At 39.1% G+C, this 14,660-nt stretch overlaps 1 protein-coding gene and 1 long non-coding RNA gene across 2 annotated transcripts in view; one reads left to right on the plus strand and one right to left on the minus strand.

The window, feature by feature from the left end:
- LOC106084264 (uncharacterized) overlaps positions 1-14,660 on the minus strand; it is a 39,698-nt gene that overhangs the window by 810 nt on the left and 24,228 nt on the right. Inside the window, exon 3 of the mRNA XM_013247838.2 lies at positions 7,363-7,498. Coding sequence (XP_013103292.2) covers positions 7,363-7,498 — 136 coding nt within the window. The remainder of the gene's footprint in view (positions 1-7,362; positions 7,499-14,660) is intronic.
- LOC106084266 (uncharacterized) lies at positions 817-9,535 on the plus strand. Its single transcript, XR_009397274.1, has 3 exons — positions 817-1,028; positions 1,090-1,587; positions 9,087-9,535. It is a non-coding gene; the product is annotated as an uncharacterized LOC106084266 (long non-coding RNA).

The raw sequence follows: 14,660 nt of genomic DNA on the forward strand, positions 1-14,660 counted from the left end.
CAACAAAGCTGAAAAAGCTATCAGGGAACGGGGTCGTTCTTGAATACTAGCGACCTAATAACTTAATATTGGTAACACAGCTACCTTTGTTAATAGGATTAGGGAGGAGGTATTAGATGTGACGACATGTTCGGAAAATCTAATAGATGAGGTTTAGAATTAGACCCCCGCTACATTAGGTTTAGAATATCACGGCCAGTGCCGAATCCGATAAGCTTCCGGAATAAGTTCAAAACCAACTGGATAAAATTCGGAAGACTGCTCAGAAGAAGACTTGGGCAAGATAATTTAGATCGTCAAGCATAGAAGACATTGACGAAAATGTCAACAGGATTACGACTGCACTGGTGGGGTCTTTCGAAGATAGTTGTCCTCTTCGGGAAAGAAAATCAGACCAAGAAAACCCCTGGATGACCGGTGAGATTCGCAATATTGGGAAAGAGGTCCGCTGACTTTCAAGGAATACAATAAGATTACCAGAGCGGCAAAACGTGCCTACTGGAAGCTTTTCTGCGAACAGGTTGATAGCGTTGACGCCGCCAAGTAAAAAAAATTTCTGTCGAATACCCATGCCCAAACTGAAACTTTAGTAGACGACATGGGAGTGAGAGCAGAGCCAACTGTAACTACTTTTCCATGGTGAAGAATTTTTAACTACCCCAATAATAATGTACTTGCACTTATTGTACTTGAAGAAACATGGAAGCCTTTTGGACTCATTTATTTACGAAGAAACATAGAAGCCTTTTGGAATATTCAGTTTCTAATATTTTCTTGTCAGTTTAGAAAATTTTCATTCTCATTTTGAAACTTGAACATCTAAGTTGTGTTTTAATTATTTCGGAGAAATTTTGTGCACATTTTTCTTTTATTAATTTGAATATTGAACGGACTGTTTTGATTGAATTATTAAAAAAACGCGATTCATATTTGCTGTCCAGATAATAAAATTCAAAAGAAGGCCAAAATTTCGCTATCCCTCATAAATTATTTTCTCGCTAATTTTCTTTACCCGTTTCAATTTTGTGGTAAGTTCAATTGACCATTAAGGATAAGACCCATATTTACACTGATCTTTTGATTTCGCAGGAATCCATTGATTTAGTCAATTTTAGTGGTCGAAAACCGCTACCCGGAGTTTTTACTCCGGGATTATTGCTTTTTATATATTGCCGAAAAGGAATCTTTAATTTCACGCCAGACTAAACATTTATGGAACACATCTTTAATTAATTAAAATATTAGCCAGAATCTCGTTCTTATATATATATCTGGAGGGGTTCCAAGACATAAAATCTATCATGGATGTTTATCGCTAATATGACCTAAACACATTTTGGACAAAAATCGTATAAGTTCCCGTTTAAAACCATTGAGACGTTGTTTGCTGCCGTAAATCTGGCTTAGATTAAGCTTTAGTTAAATATAGTCATCATTTTAAAAAAATCCACTCTCAACAATTTTCCCCATATCTACATCATTTGAGCTATACAAAACTGAAATATCACCTTTAATAGCAATTACTAAGAATTCGTATTTGGGACAATCCCGTCGTCGCAGGCCTGTGGACAGCGCTGGATATAAATGGTAAGTCCAAGTAATAACAACAGTAAAAGAATTATATTTCATTTTGCATTGGCTCAACCAAACCAACACATCATTTTCGTACATACTTATGTTCATAGTTTTTCTTTATAATTAACTAATCGTGAAATTTACATATTTTATTTTCCTCATCTTTCTTTATCTATATGTCCAAGATACATACATTTCTTTTACTTTTATTCGTAAACTGTAAAATATTATTAACTTTTTATTGAAATGTTCACTAAACTTTTTAACTTGGCGATATTTATTTTCACCTTTATAAATAGATATTAAGATGTTTTAAACTTTTGTTTTTGATTATTCATGAAAGGTAAAGGGCGTTAGGTAGAGGATATATGGGCTAACGATGGAGTTCGTTAGTATTGGTTGGGAGGGTAGAGATCACCTGGCGGCAGATTGACATCTCATGCTGCATTTCTTATCATCATCGTCCTAAATTTCCTGTATATCTGCTATTTCCGTATCTTATTCCCTTCTATCTCTTTTTCTCTAAGAGCTACCTTTTATCTTTACTTTTATGGCAACGCATCCGAGCCTACTTCTGTTGAGGAAGAACCGCCCCAGGACTGAGCACGGCCGGCGTCAAGAAGGTAGCCATTCTCAGCGGAAGTAGGGCCCTTCGTGGTGGATCGTTACACAACGGAGGACATGTTGAGGCTTTTGATGAAATCCCATTTTCCACAGAATACGACGGGACTCACTGACACACCGGGATCTTGGAATAATGATGTTGATCGAAGGTTTATAATTAGGGAATTTATGGTGAAGGAATCGTTGAGGAACTTCAAACCATTTAAGTCACCCCCACCTGACTAAGTCACCCTCACATATGCACCCTTTTTTGAACCTAATTTTTATCCTAGGGATAAAAATGACATCGCAACATAGCAAAGAGGGACTCAAATACGGCACCATTACTGACTGGAGCGCATCTAGATAGGCTTCTAACGAAGTGAGACGGCAACACACGCTGTGATGAATATTTTCAGCAAATGGTATGATCTTGCTTTATTACAGTACCCATGTGCGATCCAGAATAAAATTATTGGGCTTAGCCATGTTAACTACAAATTATTCTATACGAACATGGGAACTATTTTTTTCCCCAGAGTTTTCAACGTCGGATGCAACAGTGCTTACATTGAGTGTACCTGGCATCACTTTATCTGCCTTTCGACTTTCCTACCTGAATGGCGGAGCTGCAACATGTAACGAAGCAGTTGTAGGGTGTAGAGGTGTGCACGTGAGTCGTCGTGTCACGTGTGATTCGTAAGTGAGATGCCAATCCAATCAGATAATCGTGCGTCAATGTGATTGAACTAAAATTATTCGTGCTCATGCAGACAGAGTAATATTATATTCACGACACTAATCACGACTGACGAAATACCTACGCGACACTCACGAGAAAATCACGACTAAAGGTTAAACCTTGGAACGCTATTCTACGTTCGGCTAGTGGAAGAAATATTCTGTCATAGCCAATTAAAGTAAAGTAAGTAAGTTTAAACCAATAAAGAAATATAAAATGTTTTGCATGATCTCGAATCATAAGCTATTTTAACGTATGAATCTGTTTATGGATGCATAAAAATGAGGAGATAACTTATTATGCCGGGCTAATACATTTTACACATTAATTTTCGTACGTTCAAATGCTTTATGATTTGAGACGCATGAGAAAATATTTATTAATCGCTTCATGGAATAATATTTGTTTACAGTCACTCGTGAGTTGTGTTTTTCTCGTGAGTCGTGAGTATATCGTGAGTCGTAATTGTCGCGTGAGTCGTGAGTGTTTCGTGAGTCGTGCGTTAGTAACATTTTCGTCTCGTGAGCGTGCGTGAAAGTGAGTCGACATAAACCAGCCGTGCTTCTGCTCGGACCACCACTACATTAGGTTTAAAATAGCATGGCCAGGCCGATACGATAAGATTTCGCAGTACGGCGTGAATAAAATGGACAATGTTCGGGATACTACTTAGAGGAAGACCTGGGTATAATGCTTTTGATTACCCTAGCACAGAAGATATTGACGGCAATGTCAATAGAACTATGACTGCTATGGTGAGGGTTTTCGAAGATACTTGTCAGCTCGAGAATCGAAATTAGGCGAAAAAATTACACAGGAAGCCCGGGGACATTCGCATCTTTGCTTAGGACCACTAGGGCGCTAGAGGCGATTCTATATATGTCCGACCCAAAAACATGCAGATTAAGTACACCCAGAGAAATTAGTCTGCTGATATCAGCAAACACTGTCTGCTGATATTAAATTAAAAATTGTTAACTTTTGACTGAATCCATAAAAGGTTTAGGTAACAATGAAACCAGTTGCCATTTTTAAGCAGAGTATTCTGTTCAGCTTTCGGTATTTTTGCGAAAAACTTTGACAAAATGTCATAATTACATGAAATGTTTTCTACTAACATAGTCTTACTTTCACATTACACTAGAATTAATTGTTTTTAAGGGCTACTTTTAAGCCATTAGCTTAACAAATGCATTTATTTATTTCCCATGTTTTTAACTTATACGTTTTTTATATGGAATTTGGCAGTTGAAAAGCCGAGAAGACTACCAATCCTAAGGCGTAAACTTTTTGTTTTAAAGCATAAATAAAATAGTAGTAGTTATTTTGTCTGCTGTTGTTTAAATACGTTGAAATATAGGATGAAATAAAAAAAATTTTGAAATATTTATGAAATTTTTGAACTTTATGTCATTTAAAAACAGCAGAAAATTTTTGCTGTCAAATTTCTAGCAGACTTTCTGCTGTTAGAGCAAAAATTTTCTCTGAGTGTATAAGAAGGCTACTGTAAAGCTATGGAAAAGTGAATAGAGCACAGGAGCAGATCATACCATTGCAGTTTAACCGTGGCAATGATAAGAAACCTGTCGGGATTGAAAAATACTTCCTATCGAATAGTTGAGTTATACTAGGTCCTTCGACGTCAGAGCCGAGCAAGGTTCAGATGGGACCACATTCGGTTATAAGCCTCATATAGACCGATCTCCCGATTGAAGACTTTTCACCCACACTCACAAGATAAACTTTGCCGAAAATAGCAAAAACTGTCTGCTGAATATTAGAAGTTAATTTTGCTGCTATTGTAGCAGTAGTTCTGCTATTACAGCAGTAGTACTGCAATTTCAGAGTAGCAGGCTTACTGCTGAAAAGTACATTGTTTGCTGAAAATGACTGCTGCTAAATTGTGAAGGGGATGTTAGAAGAAACAAGTAAAAATGCGTTAAGTCCGGCCGGGCTGAAGTTTGGATACCCACCGCCTCGGGTATATATATAAACCACCTTTCGTAATAATCCAGTGAAAAATGCATAATTTATGCCCCCACAGCAGCTTTATCGAAATATGATCCGATTTGAACCACATTTGACACGGATGTTAAGTGATCTAGTAAGTACAAGTCATTGTTCAATTTTGTAGAACAAAATATTGGTCTTTTTGGTAGTCATATCCACATATAGACTGATCTGAACAATATACGACGCTGATGTCGAAAAGTCTAACTTAAATCACTGTGTCAAATTTCAGCGAAATCGGATTATAAATGTGCCTTTTATGGGGCTAAGACTTTAAATCTAGAGATCGGTCTATATGGCAGCTATATTCAAATCTGAAACGATCTGGGCCAAATTGAAGAGGGCTGTCGAAGGGCCTAACATAACTCACTGTCCCAAATATCAGCGAAATCGGGCAATAAATGCGCCTTTTATGAGTCAAAAACCTTAAAACGAGAGATCGGTCTATATGGCAGCTATATCCAAATCTGGACCGATCGGGGCCTAATTGAAGGAAGTTATCAAAAAGACTAGCGCAACTCACTGTCCCAAATTTCGGCGAAATCGGATTATAAATGCTCCTTTTATGGGCTCAAAACCTTACATCGAGAGATCGGTCTATGATAGCTTTATCAAAATCTGCACCGATCTGAGCTAAATTGAAGAAGAATGTTGAAGGGCCTGGAACAATTCACTGCCCCAAATTTTGGCAAAATCTGACAATAAATGCTTTTTTTATGGACCCAAGACCTTTAATCGAGAGGTCGGTCTATATGGCAGCTATATCCAAATGTGGATTGATCTGAACCAAATTGAAGAAGAATGTTGAAGGGCCCAACACGACTCACAGTCCCAAATTTCATCGAAATCGGACAATAAATGCGCCTTTTATGGGTCCAAAACCTTGAATCGAGAGATCGGTTTATATGGTAGCTATATCCAAATCTTGACCGATCTGGGCCAAATTGAAGAAGGATGTCGACTGGCCTAACACAACTCACTGTCCCAAATTTCAGCAAAATAGGATCATAAATGTGGCTTTTATGGGTCTAAGACCCCATATCGGCGGATCGGTCTATATGGGGGCTATATCAAGATATAGTTCGCATAGCCCATCTTCGAACTTAACCTGCTTATGGACTAAAAAAGAATATATGCAAAGTTTCAGCTCAATATCTCTATTTTTAAAGACTGTAGCGTGATTTCAACAGACAGATGGACGGACGTCTTAGTTTTTTTCGCTTATCAAGAATATATATACTTTAAATGGTCGGAAATGGGCATTTCGATGCGTTGCAAACGGAATGACAAAATGGATATACTCCCATCCTTCGGTGGTGGGTATAAAAACGGAATGACAAATAGAATATACCCCATCCTTTTGTGATGGGTATAAAAATAGAACACATATGTAAATGTGAGTCTCAGTGGATGTTTATAATCACCACTGAATGAATACCTTCTTCCATAACTTCTTTTCTGTAAATTTAGATACAAAAGGCCATGCCAGTCATGTGCACATTAGTAAACAATAACAAAAAATGCGAGTCAGCTCAGCCACATTTCGAAATGTATACCAATGGATGGAACAGGTAGCTTCTTTACAGTAAGCAATATGAAATGTTTGCTAATACAGCAGCAGCATATGTTTGCTGACAAAAACTATTGTTTAAGCAAACATTTTCGCTGTTTTGAATAACAAATTTGGTTGAGTGCATATATGGCGTATTTAGTACCCGATTTTGCTATGGTGTCATAGACCCCTATAAATCATCTTTGAAATATGGTGCGATTGGTACATATTTAGATATAGATAGTTGTCAAATTGATCGATTCTCGATTTACGGTCTTGGACCCATATAAAGCCCATTTATTGCTCGGTTTCGCTGAAGTTTGAAACAATCAGTTGTGTTAGACCCCTTCGACATCCGGACCTAATTTGGTCTAAAACTGACATCGGCGTTGCACTATGGGGGATCCGGATCTTGAGTAAATTAGGCTGTTACTGAGAAAAAGCAAGAAGGAGTTCAGCATGGCTTTTGGTGTCATTACGGGTCACAAAGGTCTACCTACGCACTTATGCAGAATTGATGCGGCTAATGACTGCGTGTGTAGGGTATGTGGTGAAGATAATGATATTTCATATAAAATGCCGGCTTTCACAGCTAACAGAACACGATATCATAATTGAACCACCTTAGGGGTATATAATGGAAAACGATAATGCCTGATATAAACCAGTTCGGGGTACTTTTCGGATTTAGAGCGTATTACAAGCCGATTATTGGCTAAGCTGTTTGTGCATAGTGGCATGAGGTGGAATAGAATCTGCACCCTCTTCTCAACCGAACCTAAATGTATTTATAGACTAAAATATACATGTATACATTTTTCGTTGTATCGGAGTTAATCAGTAAGGTTATAGTTTAATTCACTACAGTCATGATACTTACGCCTCAGTTGGTTGATGGGATGGGTTCGAATGTGTACATTAATGGATTGCTCGATATGCTTTACATAGGTCCCTGATTCATCTGTCATCGGACGAAAATCGGCACGGTTTGGTTCAAATATGTCGTAAACGCCCAACTGAAATATTAAAAAAATATATATATATATATGGATAATCTAGTGAAATTTACGTTTTTAACTGCCTCTACATCATAATTTTTTGATATCGGGAGGGGGCGTACCCTCCCCCTTACTCCAAAAGTACTACCCAAAAATAAAAGTGAACCGATCGGTACAATATGAGATTCAAATGAAAGGTATTCAAGAGAAGAGTACGAATTTCATAATAAAAGTTGGGTCCATGTACCTGGGGGCTGCCCTAGTCCCAAACCCCCTTAAAATAGGTTTATTTGACGATCATGACAATATGGGACTCAAATAAAAGGTATTCGGGAGTAGATTACGAATATGGTCAGGAAGTAGGAAAAGGCTTTATAATACATTGATATCGGAAGGGGGCGGACCCTCCACCGTTACCCCAAAATCAAAAGTGAATCGATAAGGACGATATGGGTATCAAATGAAAAGTGTGCGGGAGCAGATAACGAATCTGGCGTACAAATTCATGTCGAAGTATAGGGGGTCACCCCACCCCCACAAAAACGCCCAAAATGGGCACATTAGCCAATCACGGATATATGGAACTCGGTTTGTTTGTTCCGTATAGATTGAAAAACGGCAGAACCGATTTTCTCGAAATTTTCGCATATTGTGTAGGTTGGCCTGGAAGGAAACATAGGCTACATAATTTTCCGATACCGAAAAATTATATAGCTAAAATCAAAAGTGAATCGATCGGGACAGTGAAAGGTATTGGATAGTAGAATCGTGCCGCCCCAACCCCAAAACTCCCCCAAACAGACATATTGGACGTTAATTTCAATATGGGGCACAAATGAAAGGTATTCGGGAGTAGATTTCAAATCTGGCATACAAAATCAGATCAAAGTATAGGGGGTCAAGCCACCCCTCAAAAACTCCTTTAGACCCATTATGACTATAGAATACTTGGCTGAACCGATTTTCTTCAAATTTTCATGTACGATTGTCTGGAAGGAAACATAGGCTATATAATTTTTAGATATCGGGTGGAGACAGACACTCCCCTTTACCCCAAAAACGCCACCCATATCCGAAAGTGGTCCGATGGGCACAATAAGGGTATCAAAGGTATTGGAGATCAGAAAACGAATATCGTATTAAAATTTGGGTCCAAGTACCCAGCGCCCCCCCCAACCCCAAAACTCTTCTAAACTGATACATTCGAAGTTCAAGTCAATATGGGACTCCAATGAAAAGCATTAGGCAGTAGATTAAAAATATGGCATAAACATTAGGTCCAAGTTATGGGAGGTCGCCCACCCCCAAATGGGCATGTTAGCTGACCATGCTTATATGGGATTCAAATGAAAGGTATTAGGGAGTAGATTACGAATATACAATAGAATATGCATTCAATTCCAGGTGGCGCTTTTCCTCCTAAAGATAGGTCAAATGGGTTATTTGACCCATTATCACAATATGGAACTTAAATATATTTGAGAGTAGAAAACGAATTTTATATCCAATTTAGGAGCCAAATGTTTAGGTATACGCCCTAAAGCACCCCCTAAACTGACCTTCATTTCCGTTGGGAATAAAGAACGAATTTGATATCTATTTTCAGTGCAAAGTACCCTCCAAACGGTTCGTATTTACCAGCCATGGCAATATGGGGCTCAAATTAAAGGGATTTGGAAGTGCAGCACGAATTTGAGATCCATATTTGAGTCGAAATGTCTGAGGTGCCATCCCTCCCCTAATGAGAACATTGGCTTAAGGAAGAACATTCCCACCAGGAACCGAAAAGGGGCAAATTCTCACACACCAATGAGTGCTTACCGATTCAAGTCTACACTCATTGATAAGGGACTTACAATGGCACGAATTCGATATCCGCATTCAGGGCGAAGTGTCCCCACCCTAAACAGATATTAGAGAGTTAAAATAGGCGCAGCGGAGCGTCGCCGGTTCGGCTAGTATAAAGTAAAGTTCCAAATTATAAACATTTTTGTGGCTTTAAATTGCGGATCTGAAGCGGTACCAATTGGAAAAATAAAAACTTATGGTCAGCAATCACCCAGATTATTAAATAAAAGAGTGAAGGAAAAGCAAAAGTCGGGCGGAGCCGACTAAATAATGCCCTAACCTACCCTGCAATTATAAATCGGGGCAATATATAAATATAAATCTATATGATAGCTATATCTAAATCTGAACCAATTTTTAAACATATCGTTTGAAAATTGTTGCTACTACGGCAATATAAGTGCAAATTCGGCGATAAATATGTATGGGTGCTACATCTAAATTTGAACCGATTTTGATTAAATCTCACGGATAGGTTAAGATCAATAACAAAACAATCAGTGCCAAATTTCGTGCAGATCGGTTGAAAATTGTAGCTACTACGGCCACTTAAGTTCAAATCGGGCGATGCATATATATGGGAGCTATATCTAAATCTGAACCGATTTTATTGAAAGCTTGCAGATCTGTTGAAATTAGTAACAAAACAATCAGTGCCAAATTTCGTGCAGATCGGTTGAAAATTGTAGCTACTACGGCCATTTAAGTGAAAATCGGGCGATACATAATTATGGGAGCTATATCTAAATCTGAACCGATTTTGTTGAAATTTTGCAGACATGTTAAAATCAGTTCAAAAACATACAAGGATGTCAAAAAAAGCACTTCTTGTTACATTTGGTAATGATCGGACCAAAATTGCGCCTTCTATAGCCTTAATAGGTCAAATCGGATGAAAGTTATATATGGGAGCTATATCTAAATCTGAACCGATTTAGATGAAATTTTGCACGTCACACGAAAGATCTCATGCTTAATTTGGTAAAGATCGGATAAAAATTGTGGCGCCTACAGCTTTAAAAGAGCATATGGGATGAAAGTTATATTGGGAGCCATTTGCACCGATTTCAATGAAATTTTGCACACACATTGGACGTCGAAAAAAACAATTTGTGTCAAATTTTGTAAGGATCGGACCAAAATTGTGGCTTCTACAGCTTTAACAGGGCACATCGGATGAAAAATATATATGGGAGCTATATCTAAATCTGGACCGATTTTTTTCAAAATCTATAGCGTTCGTCTGGACCAAAACAGAGGCTCATGTTAAATTTTGTGAAAATCGGACAACAAATGCGACCTGTACCTTCATTACAAGAATACATGGACAGACAGACGGGCATAAGTAAATCGAATCAGGAAGTGATTCTAAGCCGATCCGTATACTTATCGATGGGTCTAGCTCTTATGTTTCTTAGCGTTGCAAACAAATGCACAAATCTATAATCCCCTGTGGTGTAGGGTATAAAAATGGCAAACCTGTGAACGTATTTTTGTTTCGCTTCAATGAATTGAAATGGCCATTACGGAATGTTAAGAAGTAAACTAATGGTAATTTGTCATCCAATCGAGTATACGCGACTTAAATGGCACCTGTTTAAATTTAAGGTTGGTAATCTGTTTCTGGTTTTATGGGGACAATTGTTAAAGTGCATAAAAAATTAAAGGAAGATGTGTGTAATAGGTAAAATGCTAATCCTGTAGTCGAAAGAAGAAAACATTTCCTTCAGGATAAAGCACGCCCCAGAAAAGTTAAGCCCCTCCCGTATATACAAATCAACGTAGTTTTTGACAAAATTTGCAAATTTTTAAGGAAGAGTAGCTCCAGAAAGATCGACTGATTACACTAATCCCGTGAATCGAACAGCATTCATTGCCTCTATGAAATGGAATGGAATGTTCATGGGTAATTTTGTAATTTATATTCCATGGCTTGACAAATATTTTGCATAGAATACTGTATTTTTTAATATTTCCGAATTTAGTCTCTAATTGGATCACTTAAAGTATATGGGTATAAGGCATTTTAACTTATCGAAATAATGATCTGATACCCCACAAAATGTTTATATTTCTGAACGGCTTGAGGTTCTTAGTTGATTAAGGCTTAAGCGTCAGACAAACAATTATATGTGCATTGTGTAAAACTACGCTAAAAATGAAAATTATTCTTTTTTTAATTTTTTTCATGTTGTTTCTTTATTTATTTAGTATTATGACATACAATTTCAAAGCATTTGAAATTTTTATGATGAGCATTTGAATTTTTATGAACAAGTAAGAGCGTGCTAAGTTCGGCCGGGCCGAATCTTATATGCCCTCCACCATTGATCGCATTTGTCGAGTTCTATGCGCGGTATCTCTTTTTAGACAAACGTAGAATATTGAATAAGAACTGTTATGCTATTGGAGCTATATCAAGTTGTAGTCCGATTCGGACCATAAATGAATTGAATGCTGAATATTGTAGAAGTCATTGTGTAATATTTCAGTTCATTTGGATAAGAATTGCGCCTTGTAGGGGCTCAAGAAGCAAAATCGGGAGATCGGTTTATATGGGAGCTGTATCAAGCTATTGATCGTTCCATATAAGATGTTGAAAGTTATGAGAGAAGCCGTTGTACAAAATTTCTGCCAAATCGGGTGAGAATTCCGCCCTCTAGAGGCTCAAGAAGCCAAAATCCCAGATCGGTTTATATGGCAGCTATAGCAGGTTCTATACCGATGTACGCTATACTAAGCATAGTTATTGGAAGTCATAACAAAACACCTCATACAAAATTTAGCCAAATCGGTTGAGAATTGCGCGCTCTATTGGATCACGAAGTCAAGATCCAAGATCGGTTTACATGACAACTATACCAGATTATGAACCGATTTGAATCATACTAAACACAGTTGTTGGAAGTGATTCCAAAACACTACGTGCAAAATTTCAGTTAAATCGGGCGAGAATTGCGCCCTCTAGAGCCTCAAGAAGTCAAGACCCAAGATCGGTTTATATGGCAGCTATATCAAAACATGGACCGATTTGGCCCATTTACAATACTAACCGACCTACACTAGTAAAAAGTATTTGTGCAAATTTTCAAGCAGCGAGCTTTACTCCTTCGAAAGATAGCGTGCTTTCGACAGACAGACGGACGGACATGGCTAGATTGAATTAAAATGGCATGACGATCAAGAATATATATACTTTATGGGATCTTAGACGCATATTTCGAGGTGTTACAAACAGAATGACGAAATTAGTATACCCTCATCCTATGGTGAAGGGTATAAAAATTATTTCAAAAATTGTTTCATAGAAAATATGTGCTTAATTTTTTTTTATTTTTTATAATATATTGTTATTTATCTTTTTTATACCCCGGCCGATACGGGATGACTATGAGCACCACACAGACTGGAACTTTGAGCTCCGACTTGTGTGGTGCCCATCGTTATCACGGGAAGCTTAGCTGAAAGCTACCGGGCGCGTCCACAGGTTGCGGATGGTGGAAAGCTCCGTTTTTATGCGGAGTAGCTGCAAATGCGGCCGCGGGCAGTCAGCGATTTTCGAGAGGAGAGTCTCAGTGAGAGGAGAGTCTCAGTGAGAGGAGAGTCTCAGGTCAGGTGACACTGGCTCTTAATTAAATACTGAGTGCCAATGATACTCGAGATGACAAGGCGAGTTATTGGCGGCTTCAAATAACCAATGGCCAACATCAGCGTCTGTTCCCAGGTTAGGGGCGGCTGGCGGCGAGCGTCGGATCTTGAAGCAAGCGGCTCGCCACAACGAGAGATACATGCAACCCCACAAACCCATACGATTGGGGCGCTGGGCCAGTAACCCGCCCCCGGAAAACATAGAACTACTATGAAAAAGAAAGGAATAGTAAAAACGGACGCCCCCAACGTTGACGACCCAAGCAAACGAAAAAAGGACCATGATTTGCGGATCTGCACCTGGAATGTCCGCACTCTTTATAAAGAAGGTGCAGAATACGCGCTGGCGGATGTATTAGAGAAGTACAAGGCAGATATAACCGCCTTACAGGAAGTGCGATGGACTGGGAATGGCGTCACTACAACACCAAACGGTGACGAACTATACTATAGCTGTCATAACACGAGACATGACTTTGGCTGCGGATTTGTGGTTAGTCGGAGAGATTTTAATGCGAAAATAGGGAAGGAAGACATTTTTGGTCCAACAGTCGGAAAGTTTAGCCTCCACGAGATAACGTCCAGTAATGGGTTGAGGCTGATAGATTTCGCCGCGGCAAAAAACATGGTAGTTAGTAGCACCAGATTTCAACATAAAAATATTCACAAAGCCACATGGCTGTTACCCGATCAAAACACGAGAAACCAAATTGATCACGTTGTGATAGATGGTAGGCATTCATCCAGCGTGTTAGATGTACGATCGATCCGTGGAGCGAATATAGATTCGGATCATTACCTTGTTGCAGCAAAGGTTCGCACCCGTTTGAACATGGCGAGGAAAGTACGATCTGACACTGCACGGAAGCTGGACATTGAAAAGCTGCAGACACAACAAATGGCTCCACTCCCCTCCACTCGACTGACCCAACTGCTTGATGAAAGCACTCCTTGTTCCGATGATATAATAGCGCAGTGGCAAACTATTGCCCACTCCATGGAAAATGCCGCGAGATCCGTACTTGGGTACCGGAAGCCTCCTCCAAAAAACTCATGGTACGACCAAGAGTGTCAAGATGCTACTGAAGCCAAGAATGCGGCATATAGAGCAACCCTGCAATCAGTAGCAACGCGCCAGATGAAGGAGAGGTATCGGGAGAAAAGGAGAGAGGAGAAACGTCTATTCCGCAGAAAGAAAAAGCAAATGGAAAGACGTGAGTGCGAGCGAATTGAGATGTACAGGAGTCCAAATGAAGTCCGGAAATTCTACCAAAGAATTAAACACCATACCGATGGCTTTGGTGCAGGCACGTCCTCCTGCAGAGACAAAGAAGGAAATCTGGTAACTGACACAGACAACATGCTGAGGATATGGAAAGAAAATTTTATCCAACTGCTAGTTTAGAATGTTTACCTCCTAGTCAGAATGAGGTCCAAGTAGCAGTAACCCGACTAAAGAACAACAAGGCAGCCGACGGGTTACCCGCTGAACTGTTTAAGACCGGAGGCGACAGTCTGATAAGACGTATGCATCAGCTTATCTGCGCAATCTGGCTAGAAGAACGCATACCCGATGATTGGAACCTCAGCATACTATGTCCCGTACACAAGAAAGGAGGCAAGACGGAATATGCCAACTACAGAGGAATAAGTCTCCTCCCCATCGCATACAAGATACTCTCGA

This window comes from Stomoxys calcitrans, chromosome 2, assembly GCF_963082655.1.
Source record: "Stomoxys calcitrans chromosome 2, idStoCalc2.1, whole genome shotgun sequence".
Taxonomy (NCBI): domain Eukaryota; kingdom Metazoa; phylum Arthropoda; class Insecta; order Diptera; family Muscidae; genus Stomoxys; species Stomoxys calcitrans.